Source organism: Hyperolius riggenbachi, chromosome 6 (assembly GCF_040937935.1).
Source record: "Hyperolius riggenbachi isolate aHypRig1 chromosome 6, aHypRig1.pri, whole genome shotgun sequence".
NCBI classification, from domain to species: domain Eukaryota; kingdom Metazoa; phylum Chordata; class Amphibia; order Anura; family Hyperoliidae; genus Hyperolius; species Hyperolius riggenbachi.
Genome location: NC_090651.1, coordinates 162172914 through 162186428, shown reverse-complemented (window position 1 = coordinate 162186428; position 13515 = coordinate 162172914). Strand labels below are relative to the sequence as shown.

General features: G+C 42.4%; 1 protein-coding gene across 2 annotated transcripts in view; it reads right to left on the bottom strand.

Annotated features, from left to right (window-relative positions):
• Nucleotides 1–13515, bottom strand: part of HMCN1 (hemicentin 1) — a 482637-nt gene that overhangs the window by 140760 nt on the left and 328362 nt on the right. For both annotated transcript variants that reach the window (XM_068240141.1, XM_068240142.1), the window contains exons 74-77: nucleotides 12036–12163; nucleotides 8530–8686; nucleotides 7537–7658; nucleotides 4128–4292 (exon numbers count right to left, since the gene is read on the bottom strand). In XM_068240141.1, coding sequence (XP_068096242.1) covers nucleotides 4128–4292; nucleotides 7537–7658; nucleotides 8530–8686; nucleotides 12036–12163 — 572 coding nt within the window. The remainder of the gene's footprint in view (nucleotides 1–4127; nucleotides 4293–7536; nucleotides 7659–8529; nucleotides 8687–12035; nucleotides 12164–13515) is intronic.

Here is a 13515-nt window from a genome sequence, read left to right as displayed (position 1 = left end):
ATTGTCTATCGCCTGCTATGCAGGTACATCACTCAAAGTATTACTGTTACACCAAACACTCACATATCCATAGGTGTCCAGAGGTTAGCAATATATCTGATTGTCGGTGATTCTGCAGATCATCAATAATCGGGTATATATCTGCATTCTTGGTGATACTGCAGATCACCAATAATCAGATTCTCTCTGCGTGCTGACACCAATCGTTACAGTTGGTAATTAGAAGTAGCCCTTTGTACATGTAGCCAGATGTTTCTCCCCCCTAGTATAGCTAGCCAGAGAAGCCCACAGTATCAGGTAGTCAGAGCAGGCACCCCCAGTATTAGGTGGTAAGAGAGGGTTCCCCCAATAAAGTTAGCCAGAGTGCCCCCCAGTATAGGTCAGGGGCAAATCCAGGATTTCCAAGGGGGGGGGGGGGTTCCTGAAAGTGGAGTGTGGGCGTGGCCAAAATATGGTGTGGGTGGAGCCAAATACTAGCAGTTTCTAGGCTAAATTGCACCCAGGGTGAGGGCGTAAAATGCGCCCCCAACGTGGAGACAGGTATAGGTGCCCGCAGTATAGGTAGCCAGCTATAGGTCCCCCCAGTATAGGTAGCCCATATAGTTGCCCCCAGTATAGGTTAGATAGGTATATGCCCCCCAGTATAGGTTAGATAGGTATATGCCCCCCAGTATAGGTTAGATAGGTATATGCCCCCCAGTATAGGTTAGATAGGTATATGCCCCCAGTATAGGTTAGATAGGTATATGCCCCCCAGTATAGATTAGATAGGTATATGCCCCCCAGTATAGGTTAGATAGGTATATGCCCCCCAGGATAGATTAGATAGGTATATGCCCCCCAGGATAGATTAGATAGGTATATGCCCCCCAGTATAAGATAGGTGAAGGAAGGTGCCCGCCCCCTGTGTGGGGAGAAGATTGCCCGGGGGAGAAGACAGAATAAAATGATGGAGGCGCCAGCCGCGCTAATAAGGGATGCGGGAACCGGCTTTATTCCTCGCTCCCTCCCTCCCTCTGAATGCCCCCACCTGCGGTGAATGTGTGCCGACTCCCCCATGAGTGTGTGCGCAGCGGAGCGGTAGGTCCTCTTACCGCAGATCAGGCGCACCAGCAACTGGAGTCTCATGCTTCCTGTGACGTCATGGTAAACAGGAAGCATGAGACTCCAGTTGCTGGTGCGCCTGATCTGCGGTAAGAGGACCTACCGCTCCGCTGCGCACACACTCATGGGGGAGCCGGGCACACATTCACCGCAGGTGAGGGGCATTCAGAGGGAGGGAGGGAGGGAGGGAGCGAGGAATAAAGCCGGCTCCCGCATCCCTTATTAGCGCGGCTGGCGCCTCCATCATTTTCTTCTGTCTTCTCTCCCCAGCCGGCCGGGCCATGCGGCAGCCCCACTTCCGGTCCCGGTGCAGGGGGGTGTTCTAGACACTCAGAACAACCCCCTCCGTGCGCCACTGTAGGTATCCATAATACCCTTAGTATAGGAGGTAATAGAGGCCCCCCAGTATTAGGGAGGTGGAAAGAGGGTGCCTCCAGTATAGGTAGCCAGGGAGCCCCCGTATTAGACAGCCACCAAGCACCACCCGGTATATGTAGCCAGAGAGCTTCCCAGAATAGGTAGCCAGAGGAGCCACCTCAGTATAGGTAGTCACAGGGTCCCCCACTATAGGTAGCCAGAGAGCACCCCCTATAGGTAGCCAGACAGCCCCCATATAGATAGCTAGAAAATCCCCCCATGTAGTTATGCAGAGCCCTCCATCCAGTATAGATAGCCAGAGAGGCCCCCATATAGGCAGCCAGAGAGCTCCCCAGCATAGGTAGCCAGGGAACCCTCCAGGATAGGTAGCCAGAGAGCCCCCCCCCCAAAGGTAGTCAGAGAGCCTTCACAGGAGAGGAACCCAGAGAGCTCCCATATAAGTTGCCGTAGACCCCCCCCCCCATAGGTAGCCAGAGAGACCCCCATGTAGGTTCCCAGAGAGCTGCCCAGGATAGGTATCTAGAGAGCCCGCAAGTATATGAGAGAGGGCCTACCAGTGCACGGTGAAAGGGTGAATTATTTCACCTCTCCAGGATCCACAGCAAGCTGCACTCGGGCATATGCCTGTGGGGCAGAGCTTAATGGCAGTTTGGAGGCAGAGCTTAGCAACACAAGTTTTTGCATAGATCTGGAGGTGGAGCTTTGCAGCACTTCCTGCACCCCTTCAGAAAGGAACAATGTGGCACCCTGAGCTCAGGGCAAAGGCTGGCCCAGTGTATATTTATACAATTCTGAAATCTTCTGATGTGCTTTATAAAGTAAAAAGTCAAATCACTAACTTCCTAAGTTCCTGGGGCGCCACCCACGCCACACCCCTTTCTCCTTCTTAGTGCACCTAGTGTACAAGATACAGAGGCGCCAAAAGAATAAAAGGTAATTAAATGAACTTAAAAAAACAGTCAACAATTTATTCGGAACTCCAAAAAACAATGCAACGCGTTTCACGGGCCCAGAGGCGCCGAGCTCGCTGATATAATACAGATGCTGTGACTCCTACTGTATTTTGCCTGAGGAAGCGGGATGAATGGCCCGTGAAACGCGTTGCATTGTTTTTTGGAGTTCCGAATAAATTGTTGACTGTCTGAATCGCAGTCCTTGCCTGTGTCTGTTTGGAGGGGGTAAGACCACCGCTGCCTCCTCTGTTTAACCAGTTGGTTTTTTAAGTTCATTTAATTACCTTTTATTTTTATTCTTTTGGCGCCTCTGTATCTTGTACACTACATTGAGTCCACCCTGGGTGGAGGGTTGTTACCCTATTTTCCTGTCTACGGAGAGCGACTTTTTATTCCTGAGTGGGGTTTGTTCTCCCTACCTGCCTATACAGTGGTTGCCTATTGGTAACCCTGGTTTGTAAGTATAAATTTAACTTCTCATTTATTTTGTTGCCCCCAAGACGAATTACACTATTGGGGCTCTTGGTGTCCCTCTGCTTTATTTTCTTAGTGCACCTGTTCCACTGCTATGAGCACATGCAGTAAGTGTCTATCGGGTGCATCTTGGTTAGATGCGCGACCATTTCATTTTCTCCCCTATTGCGTCAAATCACTAACTGTTCTTCAGAGAAACTCACAATCTAATACCTACAATAGTCACAGTATATTTTCCATACCATAGTCTACAACCAATTTTGGAGGGTAAACAACTTACTGTTATGTTTTTGGGATATGGGAGGAAAACAGAGTACCTGGAGGAAACCAACAAAATATATGACAAACATAGAAACTGCATGCAGATAAGAGTCCATCCAATAGTAGGTATAGCCACAATTCTCCCTATAAAAAGTATGCCCAGCATATCTCCCCCACAACAAGTGTGATCAACATACCTCCCCTACTCTCTCATAACAAAATGTGGTCGTCACTTCTTCCCACCCCCATAATAAAAACAGCCATTATAACGCTCCCCATGCACTACAGTATATAATGAATGGTACTGGTGTAGTGAAATAGCCTCTCTTCTCAATTCCTTGGCTCTGTCTGTGTGGCAGCTACTTGGGGCAGCTCTGTGCCTGTGTATTAGCGATATGTGGGGAGAAGTAGACTCTCCTGGTCGTTTGGTGTCCCAGTAGTTGGGGGAGGGGGGGCTATCCCCATGGTAGTTTTGTCATTACCAGATAGATTACCAGTAACTGGAGTAACATGAAGTTCAGAAATGCTTATTTGAATTTACTGTTACAGCTGACATAATTAGCAGTGTTAGCTATGTCAGACCACAGAAAGCCCTAGCCGAGTCAATAAACAGAGGTGGAACTAGTGGCTAGCTGAGCAGAAAAGTTTGAAGACAATGGATCTCCTCCACATGCTCTTAAAACAAGGTGAAAACTGCAAGCAAAATAGGAAGAAGTTTCCAAGTAAAAGGAGCCAGAGTGCAATCAACACAAGGAGAAGTTGGCCATTAACGAGAAAACAAAACAATCAAAGTGGCCGAAGAAGTTGGAGGTCCAAAAAAATAACTTTAAAGGTTTTTAAAAGCAAGTTATACAAAAATATACAACATATTTTAAATAATAAAAAAATAATAACCTTATTTGCAATAATTTCCTAAAATGCTACCTGTTTGCAATAAAGGGACCAAAAAATAATTACCAGAGATTAATGTCTTGTAGCTTCCTCCTTTAGCTGGAAGGCGAAGTCCATCCTTAAACCAATAAACCGTAGGCTGTGGAACACCGTATGTAGTACAAGGTATTATAGCAGAGGACAGTTTATTTACAAATATATTGGTTACTTCATCAGCAATGGTTGGTGGCACTGAATATGAAACAAAATACAAATGCAAAATTAGTCAATGCAGGTATGTAACGTGAATGTAATGACATGTTATGCAGGGGGGTTGGATGCTGTAAGTTCTATTGGGTATTTACTGTAGTCAGTGCCCCATTCTAATTATTTATTGTATCAGAATTGTCAGAAAGAAAGTGAGGAGAAGTCTCCCCATCTTGTATACATACAGCCATAAATAGCCTGGATAGATTCAAAAGAATTGTGAAAAACAGTAAAGAAAATACCTGGCAATGGTATGCAGCAGCTAGTTGGGAAACTACCTGGAAATACCTGGAGGTAACCCATAAAAAACATGGGAAGAATAATAAAAAATATCCATGCAGATAAGAGTCCATCCCGTAGTAGGTATAACCATTATTCTCCCCCTTCACCACTCATGAAAAAAGCAGCCACCATTCCCCTACCTCCATAACAAGAAAGAAGGTGGGCTCACATCCAGCATACTACGTGTATAGTGATCCAATGTAGTAAACAGAAAAGGTAGAGAAGCCGGGCACCACCAGGTAAAAGCCCTTTATTGTGACTGGGTTAGTGGCATACAGCAGTGGGGGGAGAGAAAAACGCCTGACAGCTGTTTCACAAGGACTAGCCTTGCTTTGTCAGAGGCAGTGATAAAAAAAGTCTTGTTATTTTTCACACTTTTCGTGAATTTTCGCAGAAACATACCGTTTTTTTCACATTTTTGTAGTAAAATGTTTTGCAGTAAAGGTATCGGTTTTCGCGGTAAAATTAAAATTTTCTCGAAATTAAAAATAGCATTCTCAATGCGGAAATGACTTTGACAAAAAATTTGCCAGCAACACTGCTCTACTTTTGTGGGAATTTCCTCCAAGCCATACACTTTATAATTACATTTTCAGTAAAAAGCATCTAGAACAACCTCAGCTCTGGACTCTAGTAACCTATAGACCTGTTATAAAACAATGCAATAAGCTGCTGTTTGCTGTAGTGATGAAACTGTAACTGAAACTCCTGTGGTGGGGATCAATTTTCTGCTTCCTGCTATGACATCTGCACTACTTTACCTTATGCTGGGAATACACGATGCATTTTTGTGGTCGATTTGCGTTTCGATCGTGTTTGGAAACGTTTTTCATCTTAATTCTCTTATCTTTTTTTTATCAATTTCCACTCACTTCTATCAGAAATTGAGCGGTAAAACAGTCAAAAGTGAGATTGGACATGTTGGAAATTATCTATCGAACCATCTATCTGCCTAAAAAATGCATGGTGTATTCCCAGCATTGGTTTACCACAATCCCCAAGAGGTTTTCATTCTTCCTCAATTTTATAGAGAGAGATGGACTCTACTAAGTAGACATCATTTATGGATATAGGGCCTGATGCACAAAAGGGCAGTACAAGTGCAGTTAGTGCATGACAATTTTACCAGTACTAACACCAGGGGAGCAGCACAGGTTATACCATTATTGCCACATGCAGTACGGTACCGGGATAATGCATGCATTGCTATGGTAATACATGTTAAACTGCACATTACCATAGCAACTCATGTATTACCCTGAAAATGCACAAAATGCCTATAGAGAAATGAGTTCTTCTCCCCTAGTGTTAGTACCAGTAAAATTGCCATGCACTACCTGCGCACTGTAAATTTGCAGGCCTTTCTTGCATCAGGCCCATAGTATCTAACTGTGCCTAAAAATGTATTACAATAGGCAAAACTGTGCATGCTTTGTACATAAAACATAAAAACAAAACGCACAAAAAACCTCTTTAATGGTAAATTCTATTTCTAGATTTCCAAACTGATATTTTTATACTCACTGCAATGATGCTTCTGTACATTCTAATTGTAGCTAAAAGTTGAATACCTGACTCTTCCTAAGTGTTTCCAGCTGCTCTCTTTAAAGAAAACCTGAACTGGAAATTAAAAGTCAAAATAAACATAGACAAGTCATACTTACCTTCCATGTAGTCTACTCCCCAGTGTCTTTCTCCTGTCCCGCGTCCTATTTGTTCACTGTGATCAAGAGAATTTTCCGTCCTCCATTTTGAAAATGGCCATTACCCATAACAGCTTTCTGGTCAGCACACAGTTAAACTGTAACATCGCCCACTTGAGCCATAGGGAAACATGGACATTACCTGGTACATCAGTTTTCCTCTCAGCTATAACTGACAGCAACTGATAGTTTACTGACATCAACTGATATATTTCAGATATGACAAAATATTGTCAGAACTGGAAGGGATTATTGGCAGAAGAAAATGGTGAGCTTCTGAGAGGAACTGATGGTAAGGTAACTATGCAATGTTCATTTGAAGTTACATCATGTGTTTATTGTAAATATTTTTACTCAGTACAGGTTCTCTTTAAGCTTGCAGCTGTAGGCATGCACTTCCCATACTAAATGGCTGCTGTAAAGGATTCTCCAGCAACTTAGCTGTGGCTGTGCTGGAAGCACACAAGCCATTGCTGAGAGATTATGCAAACAGTCATTGCTGACCTTAAAAACTGCTCGTTATTCTTTTGTACTTCGGAGCCTAGAGAAACCGTGACCAAGAATTTAACTTCATCCCAATCAGTAGCTGATAGACCCTTTCATGTGATAAACCTTTTCATTTTCACAAACAGATCATCAGGGGGCTCTGTATAGCTGATATTGTGGTGAAACCCCTTCCACGGTGTGATGTCAGGACCATGGTCCTGACAGTTTACTGTCTGTGAATCTCATTGCATTGTGGGAAATAACAGCTGTTTACAGCTGGGTCCAACTGCCAAAAAAAAGCAAGCAGCATCTCCTTTCACATACATCACCTGCCAGCAGTAAAAATGTCACCATGTTGTAAATGTCAGAATGTAAATCATGGAGAGGAACAATTTTACAATGGGCAAACACTGACTAAATCATTTATACATAATTATTGTAAAGATGAAGCACTTTTTTATTCAATTATTTTCACTGGAGTTTCTCTTTAAATTCAATAGCATCTTGGTTATGCTTCTGCAGCAAACGTGCAGCTAACTGAGGTCAAGTCAGAACTCCTGATCTACATAACTGAACAGTACTAGGCCAATGACTGAGAAGGTATTAAGCAGAGTATCAGCATGACAGACAAAAATTCTGCATTTTCTTGGGTTGAAGTCAGCAAGGGCAGACTTCATAATCTCTCAGTTTCTCTACAATATACACTTTAACAGTAAAATAGCAAAATACCAAAGCATAAGTTATACATTTGTCATTACCTAATACTGAAAGATAAACTGCAGTTTCATCATGGCCTGCATCATTTGTAGCAGAACACACATACAGGCCAGTGTCATCAACGGATGGAGAAATGATGATGAGAGATCCTAAAGAATAAAATCTACAAAAATAAGAGTCATTTAGTTTTTTCTTTCAACTACTATATAGCTAATGTTTAAGATATCACAATGTATGCTACTTATACATTAAAAGTGCCCATGTACAAGAGCCATCATTCATTATCACAAATGACCAGAATGCTTTGAAGAAATTACATAGCCAATACTGCCATCTGCTGCACAGTGTATATACTGTAAGTCCAAGTAAGCATGGTTTATATTCATCAACAATCTTCCACTTATTTTAACTGTAACCATCAACATGATCAAAATGCACGTTAGACAGAACTGATAGCCATTTATTGTTTTTAGTTTTAAAAATGATTTGTTCCTTATAAAATACACACAGACCAGAATGGTTAACTCACCTGATTAAAAAGATGGCAGCTCCCAAAAAAATATAACATTAGAAATACCAGCACATCCAATCTAGAGTCAGGAGGACTGCATGACAGTTTTATTGCCAAACCACACAGCTAACATTTCCAGAGATTACTTTGAGTTCTTTATACAGTATTAGTTTTGATTATTTTGCTACCTCAGTTGTTAGCAGTTGCATCCTTGATGGTCAATGAGATACCCCAATTATCCAAGTCTTCAGCTGCAGTGCCAAAAACCACTGCATAATTTATCTGTTTCGGGGACCAGCTACGGGGAGGTCATAGCATATCACCTGGGGACCCAGATTAATTGAACCAAACAATAGAGGGTTTAACATATTTTCATTCTGTCCAATCGAAAAAAAAAGTTTTGATTTGAGCTGGGTTGAGTTTCAAGTAATTTCATAAGTTATTTTGTTATGTCCAGCAACATAGTTTTGTAATTTCCCTTATATGTAATTACTTAATCATTCTTTACATATCAGCACCATACCTGTACATATTCTGATCCAAATCTGGGTTAATTAGTTGGCCATTTTTCTTCCATTCTACTCTTGGTTTGGGAGTGCCTGTCACTTCACAGGTCAGTGTTGCCTGGTGATTTACCATTGTAGTAATATTTTGTAAACCAGGATTAATAAGTGGAGGATCTGTAAATATATAATGATAGTCTAATTAAAAAAATATTCAATTGTATATTTATTCAATTTTATAAAGTATCAGCAAATTAGGCTAGTCATTTGGGTAAGGGCAACAGACCGTCAGCAATCATGCTTTATTAATGAACAATTCCTTCAAAATCCTGAGTTTACAGGTCAGCTTATATGTGTGGCAAAATATTTGACTATTCTAAACTATACTATATAGTGAGTTATGGATATGACCAGTTGAGGTGATCCGACCATTTTAAACATTTATCCATAAATTTCATTCGTTTTTTTTATGTTTTAATCTTATTTTCTTCCACCTATAGGTGTTCCCTTTTTTATTATCCCACCTTCACGATTCCTAATATTGCTAAACTATACTTCAGTGTTCTAGTCACTTAATATGAGCAAAATCACAAGATAAGCAAAACATTTCTTCAAAATCTAAAGGTAAATAACAAATGACTGTTTTACTAATGATCTGTGGATTTCATATGCATACAATGATATACATTGTTATGGGGCACATCTGCAAATGAGGAAAATGAAATGGGCTGTAAATTGGAGGCACATGTAATGGCTGGAAGGTGTAATGGTTAAGGGCTCTGCCTCTGATGCAGGAGACCAGGGTTCGGATCTCGGCTCTGCCTGTTCAGTAAGCCAGTACCAATTCAGTAGGAGACCTTAGGCAAGTCTCCCTAACACTGCTACTGCCTATAGAGCGCGTCCTAATGGCTGCAGCTCTGGCGCTTTGAGTCCGCCAGGAGAAAAGCGTGATATACAGTGGTGTGAAAAACTATTTGCCCCCTTCCTGATTTCTTATTCTTTTGCATGTTTGTCACACTTAAATGTTTCTGCTCATCAAAAACCGTTAACTATTAGTCAAAGCTAACATAATTGAACACAAAATGCAGTTTTAAATTATGGTTTTTATTATTTAGTGAGGGAAAAAAACTCAAAACCTACATGGCCCTGTGTGAAAAAGTGATTGCCCCCCTTGTTAAAAAAGAACTTAACTGTGGTTTATCACACCTGAGTTCAATTTCTGTAGTCACCCCCAGGCCTGATTACTGCCACACCTGTTTCAATCAAGAAATCACTTAAATAGGAGCTATCTGACACAGAGAAGTAGACCAAAAGCACCTCAAAAGCTAGACATCAAGGCAAGATCCAAAGAAATTCAGGAACAAATGAGAACAAAAGTACTGTAATTGAGATCCATCAGTCTGGTAAAGGTTATAAAGCCATTTCTAAAGCTTTGGGACTCCAGCGAACCACAGTGAGAGCCATTATCCACAAATGGCAAAAACATAGAACAGTGATGAACCTTCCCAGGAGTGGCTGGCCGACCAAAATTACCCCAAGAGCGCAGAAAAAACTCATCTGAGAGGCCACAAAAGACCTCAGGACAACATCTAAAGAACTGCAGGCCTTACTTGCCTCAATTAAGGTCAGTGTTCACAACTCCACCATAAGAAAGAGACTGGGCAAAAACGGCCTGCATGGCAGATATCCAAGGCGCAAACCCCATTTAAACAAAAAGAACATTAAGGCTCGTCTCAATTCTGCTAAAAAAACATGTCAATGATTGCCAAGACTTGTGGGAAAATACCTTGTCGACCACCGAGAAAAAAGTTGAACTTTTTGGAAGGTGCGTGTCCTGTTAAATCTGTCGTAGAAGTAACACAGCATTTCAGCAAAAGAACATCATACCAACAGTAAAATATGGTGGTGGTAGTGTGATGGTCTGGGGTTGTTTTGCTGCTTCAGGACCTGGAAGGCTTGCTGTGATAAATGGAACCGTGAATTCTACTGTCTACCAAAAAATCCTGAAGGCCATCTGTTCGTCAACTCAAACTGAAGCGATCTTGGGTGCTGCAGCAGGACAATGACCCAAAAGACACCAGCAAATCCACCTCTGAATGGCTGAAGAGAAACAAAATGAAGACTTTGGAGTGGCCTAGTCAAAGCCCTGACCTGAATCCTATTGAGATGTTGTGGCATGACCTTAAAAAGGCGGTTCATGCTAGAAAGCCCTCAAATAAAGCTGAATTACAACAATTCTGCAAAGATGAGTGGGCCAAAATTCCTCCAGAGCGCTGTAAAAGACTTGTTGCAAGTTATCGCAAACGCTTGATTGCAGTTATTGCTGCTAAGGGTGGCCCAACCAGTTATTCGGTTCAGGGGGCAATTTCTTTTTCACACAGGGCCATGTAGGTTTTGAGTTTTTTTTCTCACTAAATAATAAAAACCATCATTTAAAACTGCATTTTGTGTTCAATTATGTTATCTTTGACTAATAGTTAACGGTTTTTGATGAGCAGAAACATTTAAGTGTGACAAACATGCAAAGGAATAAGAAATCAGGAAGGGGGCAAATAGTTTTTCACACCACTGTAAATGTTATTTGTCTTGTCTTGTACACATTGATATGGAACAACAGAAAAGTAAAAAAACAGTCTTTTTAGTTATATATCGGGCAAACATGTTCACAAAACATACTGATAGTAACAGGGTTGGCCTTGTTTCCATCTGTGCGCTTCTGTCCGCTTTTCAGCAACATGTATCAATCTGTAACATTAATGTGCCGATAAAATGTGAACAGAAGCAGACAGAAGCGCATAAATGGAAAAAAGGCCTGAGGGCCTGTTTCTACTAGCGCGGTTTCCGTGCCGAATCCACAGAGTTTCCCCGCTGGCAAATCGTGCGGGTAAACTCTGCCATAGGGTGCAATGACGCCGCCGGCCAACATTGCCTACCAAAATGGTGCAGGAGACTGTAAATTCCATAGCCGTGCCATGGCACGGCTGATGGGATTCATCTCAGTATCCGCACACCAGGAAGTGATGCCGCGCATCTTGCAGACGCGTGTGTCACTAGTGGAAACAGGTCCTTAGAGGTGCAAGGCACAGAGATGAGCCTGATGGCCATTTTGCATGGGTGGGCACTTCTTCCAAGGCTCTGTCAAGATTTCAAGCCACACTTCTAGGTATTTAAACCCTAGCACTGCGTGTCTGCAGTATGTGCGTGTGGCCGGGTCACAGGGCACTGCCTCCTGCTTGCTCAGCGGCGCATTACAGCGTGGCTGTCTTACAGCCAGCTCTGGATTGCACAGAAATCCTCCCAACACAGCAGGGCTGGCCACTTTAGCGCATAGCCCAGCAACTGAATCTAACACTAGCTCCACATTTTGTTGAGCTATCCTTAGCTGCCCAAAGCCTTTCAGGCACAGAAATAAATACATTTAATAGAGAGATTTATATAATATTGATAAGTTGAAATTTATTCCCCTCTCAATAAACAATTTACTTTTGAAATTAAGCAAATCCATCCCAATCCAAACTATACATACCATAAACTAAAAGCTCCACCTGCTTCTGGCTGGATCCAGCTGCATTAGTTGCCAGACATATGTACTGTCCAGAGTCTGCGATATCTGCTGATGGAAAATACAGTGAGCCAGATTCCACAACAGCATACCTGTAATGCAACCAGATATCCATTAGAAAGCACTTACTTCACTTGTGTTCATGCCATACACTCACTGTTCCATACTATGGTTATTGGAAAGAAAATATTAACCACTTTTAGCTGTTGTTACTGCATATAAAGGTAAATATCTTACAAAGAGTGGAATAAATAATTATGAAAAAGGTTTGTACGATATCACAATGATAGTAAAATGACAGAAGCATCAAGGATTGGTTCAGTATTCCTAACCCAGGGTTTACATCTGTATGTAGAGACCAGACTGGCAGACTGGTGGATCAGATAGGCACAGGAACGGGAATTATTTTACTTTGGTAAAACAACCCAGTACTGATCAGTCTGATGAACTGGAACAAGGTCCACTAAAGGTTCTGCACATGTTGTAAACCATAAGCCTTTAGACTTCATTTGATATCAACCATGACACTCTAACACCTACACTTTCCTGCTGAAACTATCCCATCCTCTCTCCATTGAGTTTATTATTTTATAACTAATCACAGAATTTAGTATTCTATACACTTTTATGTTATGTGTTGCAAACGTGAAATCAAGTAAAGTGAAAACTTGGACCCAAGACTTCAAGGTTCTTCTCTAGGACTCCCATCTTTATTAAAAGCCTTGATTGCAGTATGCTTATATTATATTATACGTTTAAACCGCAGATGCACTTAAAAGTCCATTGTTAAACCTACATGTAAGTAATATTAGATAGGGATATGGAAGTTATAAAATAAAGCTGTTTTTATATTTTTGGCACATGGAGATATATTGGAAGCATGTTTGCAAGGAAAAGCAGCAAAAGATGGCAGTCTATTAGAATTATGAGGACTGCTGTAATATACTTGCTGCTACCAACTTAAAGAGAACCCAAGGTGGGATTTAATTATGCTAATGGGGCACAGAGGCTGGTTGTGCACACTAACACCAGCCTCTTTTGCTCCATGGTGTGCCTCCAGGACCCCGTGCTCGCCGCTATACCCCCCGCAGTGCTGGCGACACACAGTGTGTTACCAGCTCAATGTTTACCTATGCGCTGTCTGTCAGCGGCGCTCCTCCGCATTGGCGCTACCCGCCCGCGTCACTTCCCTCCAATCAGCGGGAGGGAAGGGACACGGGCGGGTAGCGCTGATGCGGAGGAGGCGGGGGAGCGGCGCTGACAGACAGCGCATAGGTAAACATTGTGCTGGCGACACGCTGTGTGTCGCCAGCACTGCGGGGGGTATAGCAGCGGGCACGGGGGTCCTGGAGGCGCACCATGGGGCAACAGAGGCTGGTGTTAGTGTGCACAACCAGCCTCTGTGCCCCACTAACATAATTCAATCCCACCTCGGGTTCTCTTT